Raw genomic sequence first — 15,969 nt, 5'->3', positions numbered from 1 at the left:
GTTAATTTCAGCTTTAAACAGCTACAAACATGAAATTCATCAATTTTCAAATCCTATGTTTGTGAAATTGTCCATAATGGACCGTGGATTTGGTAGCAGAGATGTGAAAGATTAACAGGCAAGCATCACCCTTAAGGTTCTGGTTAGCCATTAACCGGCAGGGGCTGGAGCAGCCTGTTTACAGTGGGCCTGGGTGCCCCACAGTCAGGTGCCTGTGCTGGGAGAGGGGGGAGTGGGAGGGGCTGCTCCCGGTTGGCCTCGGCAGGTGGGGGGGGGGGCACTCCAGCCAAGTGGGGCTGAAGCATCCCCTCTCTCCCTCACCCGTACCCCCTTTAATCAATCAACTGATTAAACATAATATTTTACTGGTTAACCAATTAAATGGGATTTTACATCTGTATTTGGCAGGGCCCTAGTTATGAGCTTACTCTGGGTAGAGCTTTCATAGAGAGTAAGATGGATTTATTGAGGGGTTTGGACTCTATTTGTGGCTGTGCTCCTAGGTGCTATCAAGTCCCTGTAGCTGAGGCCTCCCAAAACCGAGCTGTTACCAGTGTCTGTGCTACTCTGCTGGGGGGTTGTTACCCCAACTCTGGGCTTTTTCTATGGAAACCAGAGCTTCTGGCTCAGCAGGAGGGGGTGTTGGGGCACCGCACAGGGCAGGTTGGTGGGCTCAGTGGTGTGATCAGCACATCAGGTGACTCTCAAAGAGATCTCTGTGATCCAGCCTGTCACAAGCTGTACTTAGTGTATTTACTAGGCTCACAGATGAGCAACAGGGCAATCCTGTAAGCATAGGCTGAGCTTTCCAAAGCTACCTAAGAGATGTAGAGGCCCAGCTCCTGAAAATCTGTCAGACTGACATCACTAGCAAAGTTGACTGGTTGAACCGTTGACTGGTTGAACCATTAACTGGTGGGGGCTGGAACAGATCCCTGCCTAAGCTCATCGAGTGAGGCCCAACAAGTACAAGGGAGGTTAAGAGGAGAGACTAACTCTCATCACACAGCCATGCATCCCTACAAGACATGGAACCAGAAGTTTCTAGAGAGGACTAAACTCTCTGAGCAATTGTATTTTGTAGACAAAATTGAGAGGTCTTCTCAATCCAGCATTTGGGAATAGGTTGGTTCTCCTGGAATCAAGGCCTCCCTATATAGTGCCATCACTTCCTTTTGAAGATCTATTCCATAATGAGGGGAGCCCAGCTGTGCACGTTCCATCTAGGATGGAGAGTTATTTTTCCTTCCCTCCTAGGGGTACATACACCCTGTTACATACAGCTTCCAAGTTGAGACTATGAGTGACCAGTAGAAAATACTGGGCATTAGAATTACAGATTCCATTAGAAATGGTAGGGCCCTAATTTCCAACACTAAACTGGGAAAATGCATTCCTAAAGCCACATCTTCACTTCCCGGAAGATTGCTGCTGCAGCGGTTGATCTTCCGGAGTTTGATTTAGTGGGTCCAGTAAAGACCTGCTAAATTGAATGCTGAGGGTGTCGTTGTTAACGTCAGAACTTCTGCTCCTCGCGAGAGCTAAGGGAAGTTGATGGGAGCGTTACTCCCATCAACTTTCTACTCTGAGGAAGCTCAGCATAAGATATGTCGAACCCAGCTATGTTTTTTATATAGCTGGAATTGCATACCTTAAGGCGACCTTTTGCTATAGTGTGGTCCTGACCTGAGACATCAAACAAGGGGCATGTGAAATAAAACAGATATAAATGCTACCCAACACTTCTCATCCCCTGCGAAAAAAGCCTACATCTTTTTGTAATTAAAGGACCTTATATCCATTACAGAACAGTAACTTTTGCACCCAGTCTGACAAGAAAGAAGACCATACAACTCAAACCCAATGTGGCTCTCTCAGGAGTTTTACTTTTTAAAAAAACTAAGGAACATTTCTTGAGCAGAGAGATAACATGAATGAGAAGAATATGAAAATTACTGTTACAATGAGTTCATTCACTCAGACCTATTATGGTCAGTGGGATACAGTCAGAAGCAAGATTAACCCCCCAGTTCTCAAATAGTTTCTGTGAAGACACCTTGCTGCAACATATTCAGAGTCTGAAAACTATCTTATTTGGTGGTACAGAAAAACAAAGTTTTCTGGCTGTTTAGAAATGCTTTGTGGTGTGTTGGTTATGAAGTGCAGGGAAGACTATTACTAATATTTTAAGTTATTAAGACTGGAAAAAGAAGATATGCTTAGCATGAGATTTAGGGGAGAAGGATGCAGCCCTGGAACTATTTCTTTTACATAAAAATGTGAGAACATGGAAACAGCCATACTGGCTCAGACCAAATGTTCATCTAGTCTAGCATCCTGTTTCTGGACAGTGGCCAATGTCAGGTTCTGAGGGAATGAACAGAACAGGTAATCATAGAATACTAGGACTGGAAGGGACCTCAAGAGGTCATTGAGTCCAGTCCTCTGCCCCCATGGCAAGACCATCCCTGATAGATATTTATCTAACCTACTCTTAAATATCTCCAGAGATGGGGATCCCACAACCTCCCTGGGCTATTTATTCCAGTGTTTAACTACCCTGACAGTTAGGAACTTTTTCCTAATGTCCAACCTAAACCTCCCTTGCTGCAATTTAAGCCCATTGCTTCTTGTTCTATCCTCAGAGGCCAAGATGAACAAGTTTTCTCCCTCCTCCTTATGACATCCTTTTAGATACCTGAAAACGGCTATCATGTCCCCACTTAGTCTTCTCTTTTCTAAACTAAACAAACCCAATTCTTTCAGCCTTCCTTCATAGGTCATATGCTCTAGACCTTTAATCATTCTTGTTTCTCTTCTCTGGACCCTCTCCAATTTTTCCACATCTTTCTTGAAATGCGGTGCCCAGAACTGGACACAGTATTCCAACTGAGGCCTAACCAGCGCAGAGTAGAGCGGAAGAATGACTTCTCGTGTCTTGCTCACAACACACCTGTTAATGCATCCCAGAATCATGTTTGCTTTTTTTGCCATAGTATCACACTGCTGACTCATATTCAGCTTGTGGTCCACTATAACCCCTAGATCCCTTTCTGCCGTACTCCTTCCTAGACAGTCGCTTCCCATTCTGTATGTGTGAAACTGATTGTTCCTTCCTAAGTTGAGCACTTTACATTTGTCTTTATTAAACTTCATCCTGTTTACCTCAAACCATTTCTCCAATTTGTCCAGATCATTTTGAATTATGACCCTATCCTCCAGAGCGGTCGCAACCCCTCCAAGCTTGGTATCATCTGCAAACTTAACATCCAGTGATTCCTCCCCTGTCAGCTGTTCCCAATTTCTGGCAAACAGGGGCTAGGGACACTATCCTTGTTCATCCTGCCTAAAGGCCATTCGTGGGCTCCATGAAATTATCCTCCATGAAACTATTTAGTTCTTTTTTTAACCCTGTTATAATCTTGGCCTTCACAACATCCTCTGGCCCTTTCCTTGTTACCTATCTCCATACTCTTCCTTTTCCTTATGATCTAAGGCTACATCTAGACTGCATCCCTCTGTTCACAAATCAAGCACCTTGAAATTGATAATGAAGCCGGGATTTAAATATCCCGTGCCTCATTAGCATAAACCTGGCTGCTGCTTTTTTTCAAAATGGAGTTTTTTCGGGAAAAACCCCCCAAAACAGTCTAGACGCAGATCTGTCGAAAATAAAGCCTTTTTCGACAGATCCTGTATTCCTCAAAAAATGAGGTTTACAGGATCTGTCGAAAAAGGCTTTCTTTTAGCAGTCTAGACTGCTGTTTTTTTCTGAAAAAAATTTCAAAAAAGCAGCAGCTGTGTTTATGCTAATAAGGTGCGGGATATTTAAATCTTGGCTTCATTAGCAATTTCGACGTGCCTAATCTGCATCCCTCTGTCGACAAAGGGATGCAGTCTAGACGTAGCCTAAAAGTCATCCATTCAAACTGATGTTCTTTCTTGGACCCATTGTGCATACTTAATCAGCTAGAAACCATTTTGTCTTTTTCAGTGGAAGATGCCTGAACAAAGAACCACACATGGCTTTAAAATAGCAAAAGGATAATGAATTAATGCATAGTTATTACAATAGGATCATTTATTTATAAACGAGTATCTACAAGCTTTCCAGGTTTCTCCAGTGCCTGCTTTCTTCTATCTCCTGCACTGAGGACTTTTTTTCTTGGGCCCAGCTGCATTTGTATGCTCAGTAGGTCTTCATCAGAACATAGCATGAGGGCATCTAAATCGATCTTTTCTTTCATGAAGACAGGAACAAACTCATTCAAATTCTGTGAGGCCAGAAATACTTCAAGGGGGGTGCTCTCTGCTTCATCATCATCCCACCCAATTTCATCCTCATTCCAAGGGACATCAACATCATTTTCAATGTCTAACTCACTTGTGCTTTCAGCCTGTTCATGCCGAAAAAGCTCAGATGGCATTTTAAAACGTATTTCTTCTTTCTCAGAGAACATCTCTTCAGCATTTATCCCTGCAGCCAAATTCCTTCTAAATACAATATTGCCAAGACCGGGCCGTTTGAAAATTGATACATGCTCCTGCTCACTGTCATCTTCAGAAATATTTTTCCCTTTAAAGTCACTACATAATTCATCTTCATCTTTTTCACTGAATACATCCATCACAGTTGTCCGCCCAGCCCTATCATCTTCCTGGCCATTGCTTTGTGTTTTCTCATAGCCTGTGTCTTCATCTTTCTTTTTTGCCTTCATACGGAAGGTGTCTTTCAGATTTTTTGGGAAAGAGCCCAATGTATTTGGAATAAAGAAATTGGACACTTTTGTCCTGGAGGCAGTGCCACCAGCAGAATTCATTGATCCATATTTTTCTTTGTTATAATTCTTGGTCATTTCATGTTGGTGTTTCACTTGGCGCCTTTCACATTCTTTGATTTGTTTCTCTGCATTCCTCAGAGCCTGGGCCTTGAGTTTGGAGACTCTTTTGGGATTCATTACATTCTGTTCGGTAGCGGCTTTGTCTAGGATTCTGACACATTCATTCTGATTCCTGCTGGCAGCTGCATCCAGCGGAGTGCGCATATCATTATCCAGAGCAAATATATTGGCACCAAAGTTAATCAAGAATGAAACGCAGTGGATGTGACCATTAGAAGCTGCATGATGGAGAGGAGTGTTCCCCCAGATGTCGCACTTGTCAGGGTCACCACTGTAAAGCAAAATAGAAGGAAGGTGGGCACGTCAAAACATGGCTCAAACATAGCACTCAATACAGCGGAAATGTTATCCAGGGCCACATTCAGCCCCAGGGGCAGATGACTGTTTTGCGGGGCCCCCCCTTTGCCACAGCGCATGCGCAGGGCTTTTTAAAGCATGGGGCCCAGGGCGGCCGCCCCGTTCGCCCTGCCCTATATCTGCCCCTGTTCAGCCCTGTTGTAAGTGGATGCAGCTACAACCCCATTATCTTTAATGATGCTTATGCCAGGGCTGAATGTGACTAGATGTATGGCTTGAGCTCTAATCCCAGCCCTAACACCAACTTCCTCTGTGAAACTGGGCAAACTCTTAGGCTTTGTCTACACTGCCAGCTTTTGCTGGCAGAGAGTATGCAAATGAAGCGCTGATTAGCATTTTGTTGCATTTCATTTGCATAATCTATTAGAGCTGTTTTTGCGCAAGGCAGAGGCATAAGGAGCTTGTGCAAAAAGGAAACGTCCACGCTGCTTGTTTTTGCACAAAAACCTCGTGCACAAAAACAGATCAAATAGATTATGCAAATGAAGCATGACAAAATGCTAATCAGCGCTTCATTTGCATGCTCTCTGCAGGCAAAAGCCAGCAGTGTAGGCATAGCCTTAGGGCTAGAATGTGACTTGGACTACAGGCCCACACAGGCATAAGAACTCTCCTTTGTATCCTGGAGTGGGCTTTCCAGGTCTTGGCTCCAGGCATTGCATGCTTGTTCACTAACTCCCTTGAGCAGAGCGGAGGGAATGGGTGAGGGAAGGCTGCACCTGTAATCAAGCCAGCTAGTATGATGGAGCCAACATGGGATGACATGCACTGGTGCAGAGCAGCAACAATTTACCATCTGCCTCCCAGGGCCGGCCCACAACATTTTGGCACCTGAGGCAGGGAGCTCAAATGATGCCCCCATTCCCCCTCGTTTGGGCCAAAACTTTGACAGGTCTCAATTCTGCCTTCTTCCTGTTCTACTCCTCTCATGGCACTCCACCATCTCTGTGCATCATAGGCATGTGCAGGGGGTGTTCCGGGTGTGCCCAGGTACACCCTAATGTCTCAAAAAAAAGTGGCTTTGCGTTTTAATTTAATCGCATGATACGCTTTTTTAGTTTTAAAGTATGGAGTGTTGTATTATGCAATAAGTGCCAAATGTAGAAATATATAGAAAGCCCACGTTGACGCACAGCATGTCCTTTATGATTGAGTATTCAATACGGCTACGTCTAGACTGGCCCCTTCTTCGGAATAGCCATGCTAATTTCTAACTTTGGAATAGGGAAATCCGCGGGGGATTTAAATATCCCCCGCGGGATTTAAATAAACATGGCCGCCGCTTTTTTTCCGGCTTGGGGAAAAGCCGGAAAAGAGCATCCAGACTGGCGCGATCCTCCGGAATAAAGCCCTATTCCAGAGGATCTCTTATTCCTACTTTCAAGTCTGGAAAGCCAGTCTGGACGCTCTTTTCCGGCTTTTCCCCAAGCCGGGAAAAAAGCGACGGCCATGTTTATTTAAATCCCGCGGGGGATATTTAAATCCCCCGCGGATTTCCCTATTCCAAAGTTAGAAATTAGCATGCCTCTTCCGGAGAAGGGGCCAGTGTAGACGTAGCCTAAATGTTTGCCTTAAAAAAAAAATTCCCTGGGTGCACATCCTAATGAAATGTGCTGCACACACCTATGCTGTGCATCTAGAGCAGAGAGAATACATATTCACCAGCAGCAGACACAATTTTCTACACTCTGGGTCCTAGTGGCCCCCCCCCCACCCCCACAGTCTGGCACTTGAGGCGGCCGCCTCAGTTTGCCTCATGGTAAGGCCAGCCCTGCTGCCCACCTAGGCAAAGGGAAGCTGTTGGGAATGGTGTTTCAGATGAGCACCTCAGAAAGTCTTACCACTGACTTCAATAGGAGTAAGATCAGGCCCTGAGTTAGAGTGAGTGAAATCCCATCCCCATTGCAGTCAATGGAAACATTCTCATGAAATTCAATGGGACCATGATTTCACACAATTTGGCTGTGTCTACACTGGGCCACTTATTCCGGAAAAGCAGCCACTTTTCTGGAATAACTTGCCAGCTGTCTACACTGGCTGCTTGCTTTTCCAGAAAAGCAATGACGATCTACTGTAAAATTGTCAGTGTTTTTCCGGAAAAACTATGCTGCTCCCGTTCGGGCAAAAGTCCTTTTTCGGAAAAACTGTTCCGGAAAAGGGCCAGTGTAGACAGCACAGTAGTCTTTTCCGGAAAAAAGCCCCAATCGCGAAAATGACAATCGGGGCTTTTTTCCGGAAAAGCGCGTCTACATTGGCCACGGACGCTTTTCCGGAAAAAGTGCTTTTCCGGAAAAGCATCCTGCCAATGTAGATGCGCTTTTTCCGGAAATACTTATAACGGAAAACTGTTCTCTTTTAAGCATTTCCGGAAAAGGGTGCCAGTGTAGACGTAGCCAATATGTTTTTAGGAATTATTGATGAGCCTTTCCTTTTGAATGTAAAACGCAGGCACAAAGAGTGGAGTCTACTGTGTTTGACTGTCTCAGTACATACTTACAGTATCCATGGAAGCAACTTTTATTGTAGTTAATAGGTAAATTATTAAGAACAAAGCCTGACACTACACATTTGTCTTCACTGCAATGAAATATAGTGCAGACAAAAGCTATCATTTTGATTCAACTCCTTTGTTCTTCTTAGGCTGTTTTTGCCTCTGGGTTTTTAAAAGCAGAAATTCATTTGAAAATAAAATTGTCGTATCCAATCATTTTAATTTAAAACCAGTGAGAAGTATAGTTTCTTTCTCCCTCTTGCATTAATTTCACATGAACCTGATATCTATACATTAGAATAAATTGCAATCTTTTCTCTTATATTTGGCCGACTTAAATGATACTACCAGTGGCTCAGAAGATAACTACATTTTGTAAATCTTTTTACCCAGTGTGGTCATACTTTTCAACAGCTTTTAAAGTTCAGAGCACCGTTTGTCTAATGTGGATGGAAGAGATTGTATCACAAACTCTCCAGCAGGCATCAATCTTGGGCATCAAATATTGCTGGAAGAGATGCTTGAAATCAGGGCTAGGGAACAATGGCCCGAAGACCAGATGTGGCCCTGGGCTTGCCTGGATCTGGCCCCGAGGCTCAAAGCTCCTCCCCACATGGGGAGCCTGTGTTGGCACTCCAGCCCCCCTACTGACCCACCACGGGGCTGGAGCACACAAAATGTGTTCCCTATGCTCTGGTGTGAGAGAAGAATGTGGGGAGCCATGTCAGTGAGGGTTCGGGTGGATTTTTTGGGGTGTTTTGTTTTTTGCTTCTCACTTGTGTGAGGCTCCCAACTGATTCCTATGTGGGTCAGTGGCCCTCAACTCAAAAAAGATTCCCACCCTTGCTAAATGATTCACCTTTAATTCTAAGTCATTTATTTAGCTCCCATTACTGTGGTATCTGAGAACCTCCCACCTTGTAGTGTTTTCTCACAACTTCTGTTATGTAGAACAGTGTTACCACCTCCATTTTTCAGCTAGGGAACTGAAACACTGAGAAACTAAATGACTTGCTCATCATCACAGAGGAAACCTGTGATGTAGTAGTTAATTAAATCCAGTAAACTAGCATCCTTACTAGGCCATCCTTTCTATCATTTTGATGTACGTTAAAAAAGGTAGTTGCCTATGTTCATCATTTTAACCATTGGCCATTTGTAATTTGCTAGCATCTCAAAGTACTTTGCAGACTACGCACAGGTTCTCATTCAGCTCAGTGGGACTATGGGTAAAATTAGGAGCATGGTTGTGGGTTTGCCCTCTTTTGGCTCTCTTGAACTCCTGGGCAAGAGGAGAAAGCAAACCTGCTAGCTCACAGGAAGCTGATTCTCCCAGTCATTGAGGTAGCAAAGGGGAGTGGGGGGAAGAATTTCTTATTTTCTTCTCCACTCGTGCAGTACGCAGGAAACAGGCAAGTGACTGTTAGGGCAAAGTGGAATGTAGATGACAATGGCTCATTATTACTGGGTTTTGTTTTATATTCATTTGAATATGTTCCAGCCATCAGAGCCTGAAAATCTGCAGCCATTTCTAAGGAAAATTTTCCACTGTATGTGAATGTATTTGTCAGGAAACTGCAGAAAACTGTGCAGTTTCAAGAATAAGAAGATTTTATTACAAATTAAAGCTACCAAGAAAATACCATCTGACTGGAGCCTCCTTTTAAAAGCTTCCGAAACTCAACATCTTCCCAATTGGATATTTTTCAGACTAGAACAGTGTGTCTGTGAGTCACTGTGGACTACCTACAAAGCCAGGGAATCTCAGGTTAAAATGGATGACAAGTTCCTAAAAACTGTATTAATCTGAGGCTTTGGATGGCAACAGAATCCCAAAGTTGTCTTGTCTCAAATTAAAAATGAAGAGAAAAAATGGTCTTGTGGAAGTTTGGTTGCTCCATGACTTATGCCTTGACTTAGGGTTCATCTACACTGCAACACTATTTCAAAATAACTACCGCTATTTTGAAATAACTTAGTCCTCTTCTGCACAGCAGGCAGTTATTTCAAAATAGTGTCAAACTACTGTCAAGCTGGAGGACTTCATACTCCAACTCCTGTAACCCTCATTGTACGAGGAGCAAGGGAAGTTGGAGGAAGAGTGCTCTATTTCAAAATAAGTGCTGTATAGACCAGGGGTGGGCAATAATTTTTTGTAGGGAGCCACTCCAAGATTTTGGTAAGTGGTCAAGGGCTGCACTTTTCTGTGGAGGGGAGTGCAGGGTCTAGGGTGGAGGCTGGGTGCAGAAGGGCACACGGGGTAAGGGACTGGGGTGCAGGAGACAGTATGAGGTCTCAGAGGGTGTTTGGTGGAGGTGGGAGTTGTGACCTGGGTCAGGGGATTGGGATGCAGGAGAGGATTCTGGCCTGGGGGCAAGGTGTAGGAGGGGGTTATCACCTGGGGCAGGGGGTGCAGGAGATTTGGATGGTGATCTGGGGGAGGGAGTAGGGGTGTATGAGGGGCTGTGGTGCCAGAGGCAGGTGCTGGCTGGGAGGAGTTTACCTAATTGTCTCCTGGCCGACAGCCCCAGTCTGCTTGAAAATATATGCTGCTCCCTCCATGTGGCTCTCAAATCCTGATGCCCCAGTAGCTCAGGCCAATCTCTCAGCTCTGATTGGCTGGCTGTTTACAGCCAATCAGAGCTGAGAGATTAGCTAAAGTCAGTTCTTATTGTCTGGTTGTTTCTGGCCAATCAGAGCTGAGGATTGGGCTGGGGGCGGGGAGATTGCATGAAGCCTTTCCCTCCCTGCAGAGCAGAGAAACCCAGGGACAGTGTTAAATGCAGCAGCTGCATGTGCCTAAGCATCCTGGCAGGGTGGTCTGTGGGCCAGATCCAGCCCCGGGTGTAGACACTCCCAATTTCAAAATAAGCTATTTTGAAATAAGCTATGCAATTGACATACCTCAATTTGCATTGCTTATTTTGAGTTAAGACCTGCTGTGTAGATGCACCCTTAATTGCACTTTCTCGTCTATCTTATACACCTTACGGATCAAAAATCAGCTGCTGTAAATGAGTATAGCTCTGTTGAGCTCAGTAACGTCAGTGGAGCTATTTCAATTTATACCAACCCAGCCCCTCTATTTTTAGTTTTCCAAAGGTTATAGCAATAACCACACAGTTTAAAGGTCTTCTTTATGGCTACTAAAGTATTACTGCTGCCACACCTAAGATCAATGGCCAGGCCTCTAGCTGTTATGTTTTCCCATGCACAGAACCCATTTTCATTCTTTCTTTTACATTCTGTCTGTAAGAAAAAGACAAAACACAGCTAAATAACTATTAATTTTCCATTGGTTTTCTGATCTTCTCTTTGATTCAGTGTAATCCACATGAAAGGACCGATTGATTTTAATTTCCCTCTCCTACTTGAAAGAACATTTGTTTAAATGGGACCCAGCACAGGAAAAAAAGTATCCTCTGATGAATCTTATTGCAGGATCAAAGCCAAAAAGGCAGACTCAGATGAGACATAATATGTGGGTAACCTAGAAAAGGGAGTGACTTTTTGTTATTTTTTTGCTATCAGTACTTTTAGCAATTAGAATTAGAAATATTATTACTACCAAGTACTAATATAGGACAGCTCCTGGAAGTTTATGCAACACTAAATTCAGTCTGCAAGAATCCCAACTAAAGCTTCAACAGTAGCACTGCATGCTACCCAGGGATTACTGTTGCAAATATTACAAACTGCAGAGAAATCATAATTTTGTGTTCAAGCGTCTCTAACTCACAATCCTGGTTTCCTTCAGAAAATCACTGTGGGATTGTTAGGTATTTAACTTTGCAAAATATCTGCACTTTGGAAACAAGTGGCATTAACATTTTAACAAAATGTTTTGTTTGCTCCCGTTGACTTATCTAGAAGGCATTTCTCTGCTGAGTCAGTTTCAAAGGAAATATTAAAACAAAGGACACAATCTCCATTCCTGTTGAAGTCAACAGCCAATCTCCAGTTATCCTGCAGCACTAGAAGTCAGTGGGGCTGCAGGGGATGTCTCTTTATGGAGTAGCTTACACATCTAGTGCTGTGGGATAACTGGAGATCATCAAAAAATCAGCTGAAGTCAGTGGGGCTCAATGGAAATACAGGGTCTGCTTACCTGGAGCTGTTTACAGCATTAGGGTGTAAATCAGTGTAACTGACATGAAGAAGATACTGATACCACAAGTATAAAACAATCTACAACTATTTGTTTAAATGTTAAGACCCATTCCTACCACTACCACATCCCCAAAAGCACATCCAAGTCAGACCAAGGAATCATTTTGTCCCACAGGCTTTGGGAGATCAAATGCTGCTATGCTTACCCTCTCCTACATATAACTTCCACTGCCTCCAGGTACCCATGGTAAGCCGCCAGGAGGGTGGGAGTCATTCCATCTTCATCTGCAGTATTGAGATCTTTTCTGGTGGCTTCTTTCAACAGGTCTAGGTTGCCATCCGCGGCCGCTTTGTGATACCGAGTCGTCATTTCCAATAGCTCTCAGGACCCTGAGGTGATGTCTCTCGCTCTGAATTAAAGCTGAGATGCATAGCTGCACTTCCCCTTCAGGATAGTTAATTAATAATTACGAGCTGAGACGTCAGCTACAGCAGGATAGAAATGAGAAGGCAAAGTTCATCTCAGTAGGCTACTTATGCAGATCTCCATGTAGTTAATGCAGCAGCTTACCCACAAATAGTTGCTTTGGTTTTAAAGAAGGGTGGCTGTGACGTTTACCATTAACTCTAGGATTCTACATCGGAACAGCATCTGAGTTTCTTCCATTTGCTGTGTCCCTGCTCTCTTTTTTATACCTACGGGGTAGAAGTTTGTTTACATGGAAGTTAAAGTAAGCTTTGCCATTGACTTAAATGGGGCCAGACTTTCACCATTGATGTTAAGAAGATGAATCCTGATGTTGTCAGGTGAAATACTGTAGAAGCAGCATCCCTTGGACTTGGCAGAATGTATCATCACCAGTGAAGCCGATTATGTTAAAGTCCCATCATCTGTCACATAAGATGGAAATAAACCCAAGAATATGGCTCTTTGCATCTAGATAGCCCATTTTGTTCAACGATCTTAAGGGGCTTCACAAATATTGATTAATGTAATAGGCATTGTTATCCCTGTTTTACAAATGGGATATTGAGGCCAAATGATCAAAGGTATTGGGGTACCTAACTCCTACTGTTAAAGCCAGAGCTGGAAATAGTACACATCCTAGGCCTCGTTTCTAATTGCTACCTTGCAATATAACATGGGCCTAACCAGCAGATCTGACAGCCTCTGTGGGCCCCTGGGCAAGGGGGGAGGGCAGGTTCTGCGCTACCAAGAGTGGTGGAGCTACCAAGAGGGGTGGGGCGGAAAGGGCCGGGGTGAGGGCAGCCTGCTCTAAGTGCTGCCCAGAGCTCAGTGCTCCTCCCCCAGCCCTTAGGGTGTGTCTAGACTACAGGGTTTTGTCAACAGAAGTTTTGTCGACAGATAGTGTTAACAAAGCTTCTGTCAACAAAGAGCGTCTATACTACAGCCAGTTCTGTCGACAAAGCAGCTTGCTTTGTCGACATAACAGTGTGGACACAAAGGACGGTGTAGATGCAATAATGCCTTCTATCAACAGAACTCTGTCGAAAAAAGGCGTTATTCCTCGTAGAATGAGGTTTACATACGTCGACAAAACTGCTGAGTTTGGGAGACCTGATCAGTGCCTAAATGATCAGCGTGCTGACTGGGCACCTATTTGGGCACCTGGACAATATGTCTCTCCAAAATTATTGGTTTCTATTATAAAGACAAATTTATTAGCTTCCATAGCACAAAACACTGGTCTCCATGTAATCTCAGTATCTCAAAATGAAAGGCTCACTTTTATTTGTAATGTTATAGATCTTTTTGTTGCAAATTTTAATTGATGGCAAAGCAAAACCTATTTCAAGAAGAAAGGAACTACAGGACACCACAAACCTTATTGTTAGTTATGTCACAGAGTAAACCAGACAGCACATAAAAGGACAAACAAAGACTCCATCTAGTTCTAAAAGCCTGGTGTTTGGTAGTCTTTTTTGTCTCCCAATCTTAAAACTTCAGCTTAACATGTAATAAATGATTCATTGTCAAATGAGCTGATTTTTTCAGCCTGCCTGGAGATTTTTCTTCTAACAGGAGAGCTCAAAACGGAACTTTTTAAGCCTCCTGAACAGTGAGAATGAACCTTTTCTTTTTGTCCTGAAAGGAAGTTCCAAACTATTCCACTTCATATTGAAATGTCGTACCAGGCTTGGGAGAAACTCAGCTGCTGTTGTACGTGTTGCTGTAAACTAATGGATTATTTAACTAGCAGTTTTCATTTGTGATTGGATTTCTCAACATCCATGATGATTATTTTCCTATTTAATTTCAAGGTCAGGGTTTAAATAACATACAGGCAGATAGACAAATGATTTGGATTTTAAGACCACAGGGTCATTTTTGTTTACAACAGTTACAGACAGTTCAGAATCTTGTTTTTCTTCATGCCCAGGAGAAAGACAGAGCTGTTGTGCCATCTGTTCTGCATGAGATACACCATTTCCTGACTGCAGCTTTTATAAATGGCAACTTCACATGGTGGAGCCATAGGAGGGAAAGCAAGTAGCTCTCCACTGTCTACAGAGATACATTGATGCTAATAAGCTCTGAGATGAATCAATCCAGTCACACTGGGTAACTGTGGCTACGTGATTTGACAATAACAACTGCTAACTGTAGCCAGAGTTCAGTCTTCCAGTCATTGCACTAGCAAAACTCCCACTGCCATCCCAAATGAACTCTTAATGGTTCTGCATCAGCCCCCTTCCCCATCTCCTTTCTGGGTTCCCAATGAAGGGCATGATAGTATAGAGCTGGAGTATTTGGATGTGTGGATTAAGGGCCCTTCCTGCAATTATCTCCACTCTGGCAGATCCAGTCAGTGAAGTCACTGGGGCTCTATGCAGGGTCACCTGGTGAACAGCTCATTGCAGGATTGCGGTGAATCTCAGTCAGGGAATCCTCAGAAACTGGGAAGAAACCGATGCCAGCTCTCACAAAGCTGCATCCTTGGTCTTGATGCTATACCATGTATTATGCACAAGAGCACATATAGGGGCTTTTGTAGGGAATGCAGGAATACCACTTAGGCTTATCTTCCCTCCAGCCAACAATATTTGGGTCATTTTTGCAGGTGTTCCTACTGCTAGTGCCAAGGAGCAGAGGACATGATCTGGTCTTTTGCCTTCTTCATTCCTGCAATTCAGCTATATTCAGGAGATTCATTCTTCCTTCGGATAAGGTCAGTAGTGCAGGGGCACTGAATGGAAGAAGACTTTTGCCCTTATTACCATCTGAAATGCTATTTTCCTATTCATGTCTGAAATCAACTGGCATTCAACATGGCCAGTTTTCTGGGGACCTTGAAGGGAAATTAGTTTTTCAGAATTGCTAATTCACTGCCTCAGGAATTTAGGTGTTCAAGGCTAGCGTTGGACAATGATTTTATTTTACTAGTCAGAAAATCAAAGAGAAAAAGACAAAAGCTGAAGAGTGGGAGATGTGCCAGTCTTCCACAATGGAAGTGATTTTATTCATCAGATAATAACAGCACTTAGATACTGCAATGATAAATGCTACAGAAGTCCCCCTAAAATAGAAAATATATATATATAGTTTAATTCCTGAATTATTTTTTCTACTGAACTCAGAACCTAATTATTCTTTCATGTTTCAACAACCTTAATGGGTTGAATTTAATTTCTGAAGAAGAAGAATGGTGGTTATTTTCTTTAGTTTAAGTAGCACATTTTAAACTGAGAAGTAAAATACAGCAACTATTTATTAGCTTAGCATATTGTTGGTTGGTTAATCACCTTCTAGAAACTCATAAGCTAAAAGACCAGGACTACAAGCTTCAGATGCTATAAGTGTAGCAACAAGCAGAATTGAACCTGGGAACCTCTAGAACTTAGTGTTTGTGCTTCTACCACATGAGCTAAGTCAGCCAACTAATAGCAAAGGCTGGAGAGTAGTGTCACGTTATTGAATTTTAAAGTGAGCAGCCAGCTCACTGATGCACCCATGGGTGGTGTTTGCCCCAAATTCTGTACAAAGTACGCCTTGTGAGGTGTCAAATAAAAGCTTATGCTCTACTGATTCTATTTATGCTACTCATGTACTCGTATGATGTTTGTATGTGAAGTTATGAATACGGGCTC

The 15,969-nt window shown here is 43.3% G+C and overlaps 2 protein-coding genes across 6 annotated transcripts in view; one reads left to right on the top strand and one right to left on the bottom strand.

The window, feature by feature from the left end:
* Positions 1–15,969, top strand: part of CRYM (crystallin mu) — a 37,919-nt gene that overhangs the window by 18,092 nt on the left and 3,858 nt on the right. The gene's annotated exons all lie outside the window — the stretch shown is intronic.
* On the bottom strand, positions 4,064–12,371 carry ANKS4B (ankyrin repeat and sterile alpha motif domain containing 4B). The gene is made up of 2 exons (XM_025185038.2): positions 12,066–12,371; positions 4,064–5,172 (listed from the first exon to the last, which is right to left on the bottom strand). The coding sequence occupies exons 1-2, from the start codon at positions 12,227–12,229 to the stop codon at positions 4,086–4,088; spliced, it is 1,251 nt and encodes a 416-aa protein (XP_025040823.2). The 5' UTR covers positions 12,230–12,371; the 3' UTR covers positions 4,064–4,085.

The sequence above is a fragment of the Pelodiscus sinensis genome, chromosome 16 (genome assembly GCF_049634645.1).
Source record: "Pelodiscus sinensis isolate JC-2024 chromosome 16, ASM4963464v1, whole genome shotgun sequence".
Lineage (NCBI taxonomy): Eukaryota > Metazoa > Chordata > Testudines > Trionychidae > Pelodiscus > Pelodiscus sinensis.
This window is presented reverse-complemented; position numbering and strand designations above follow the sequence as displayed.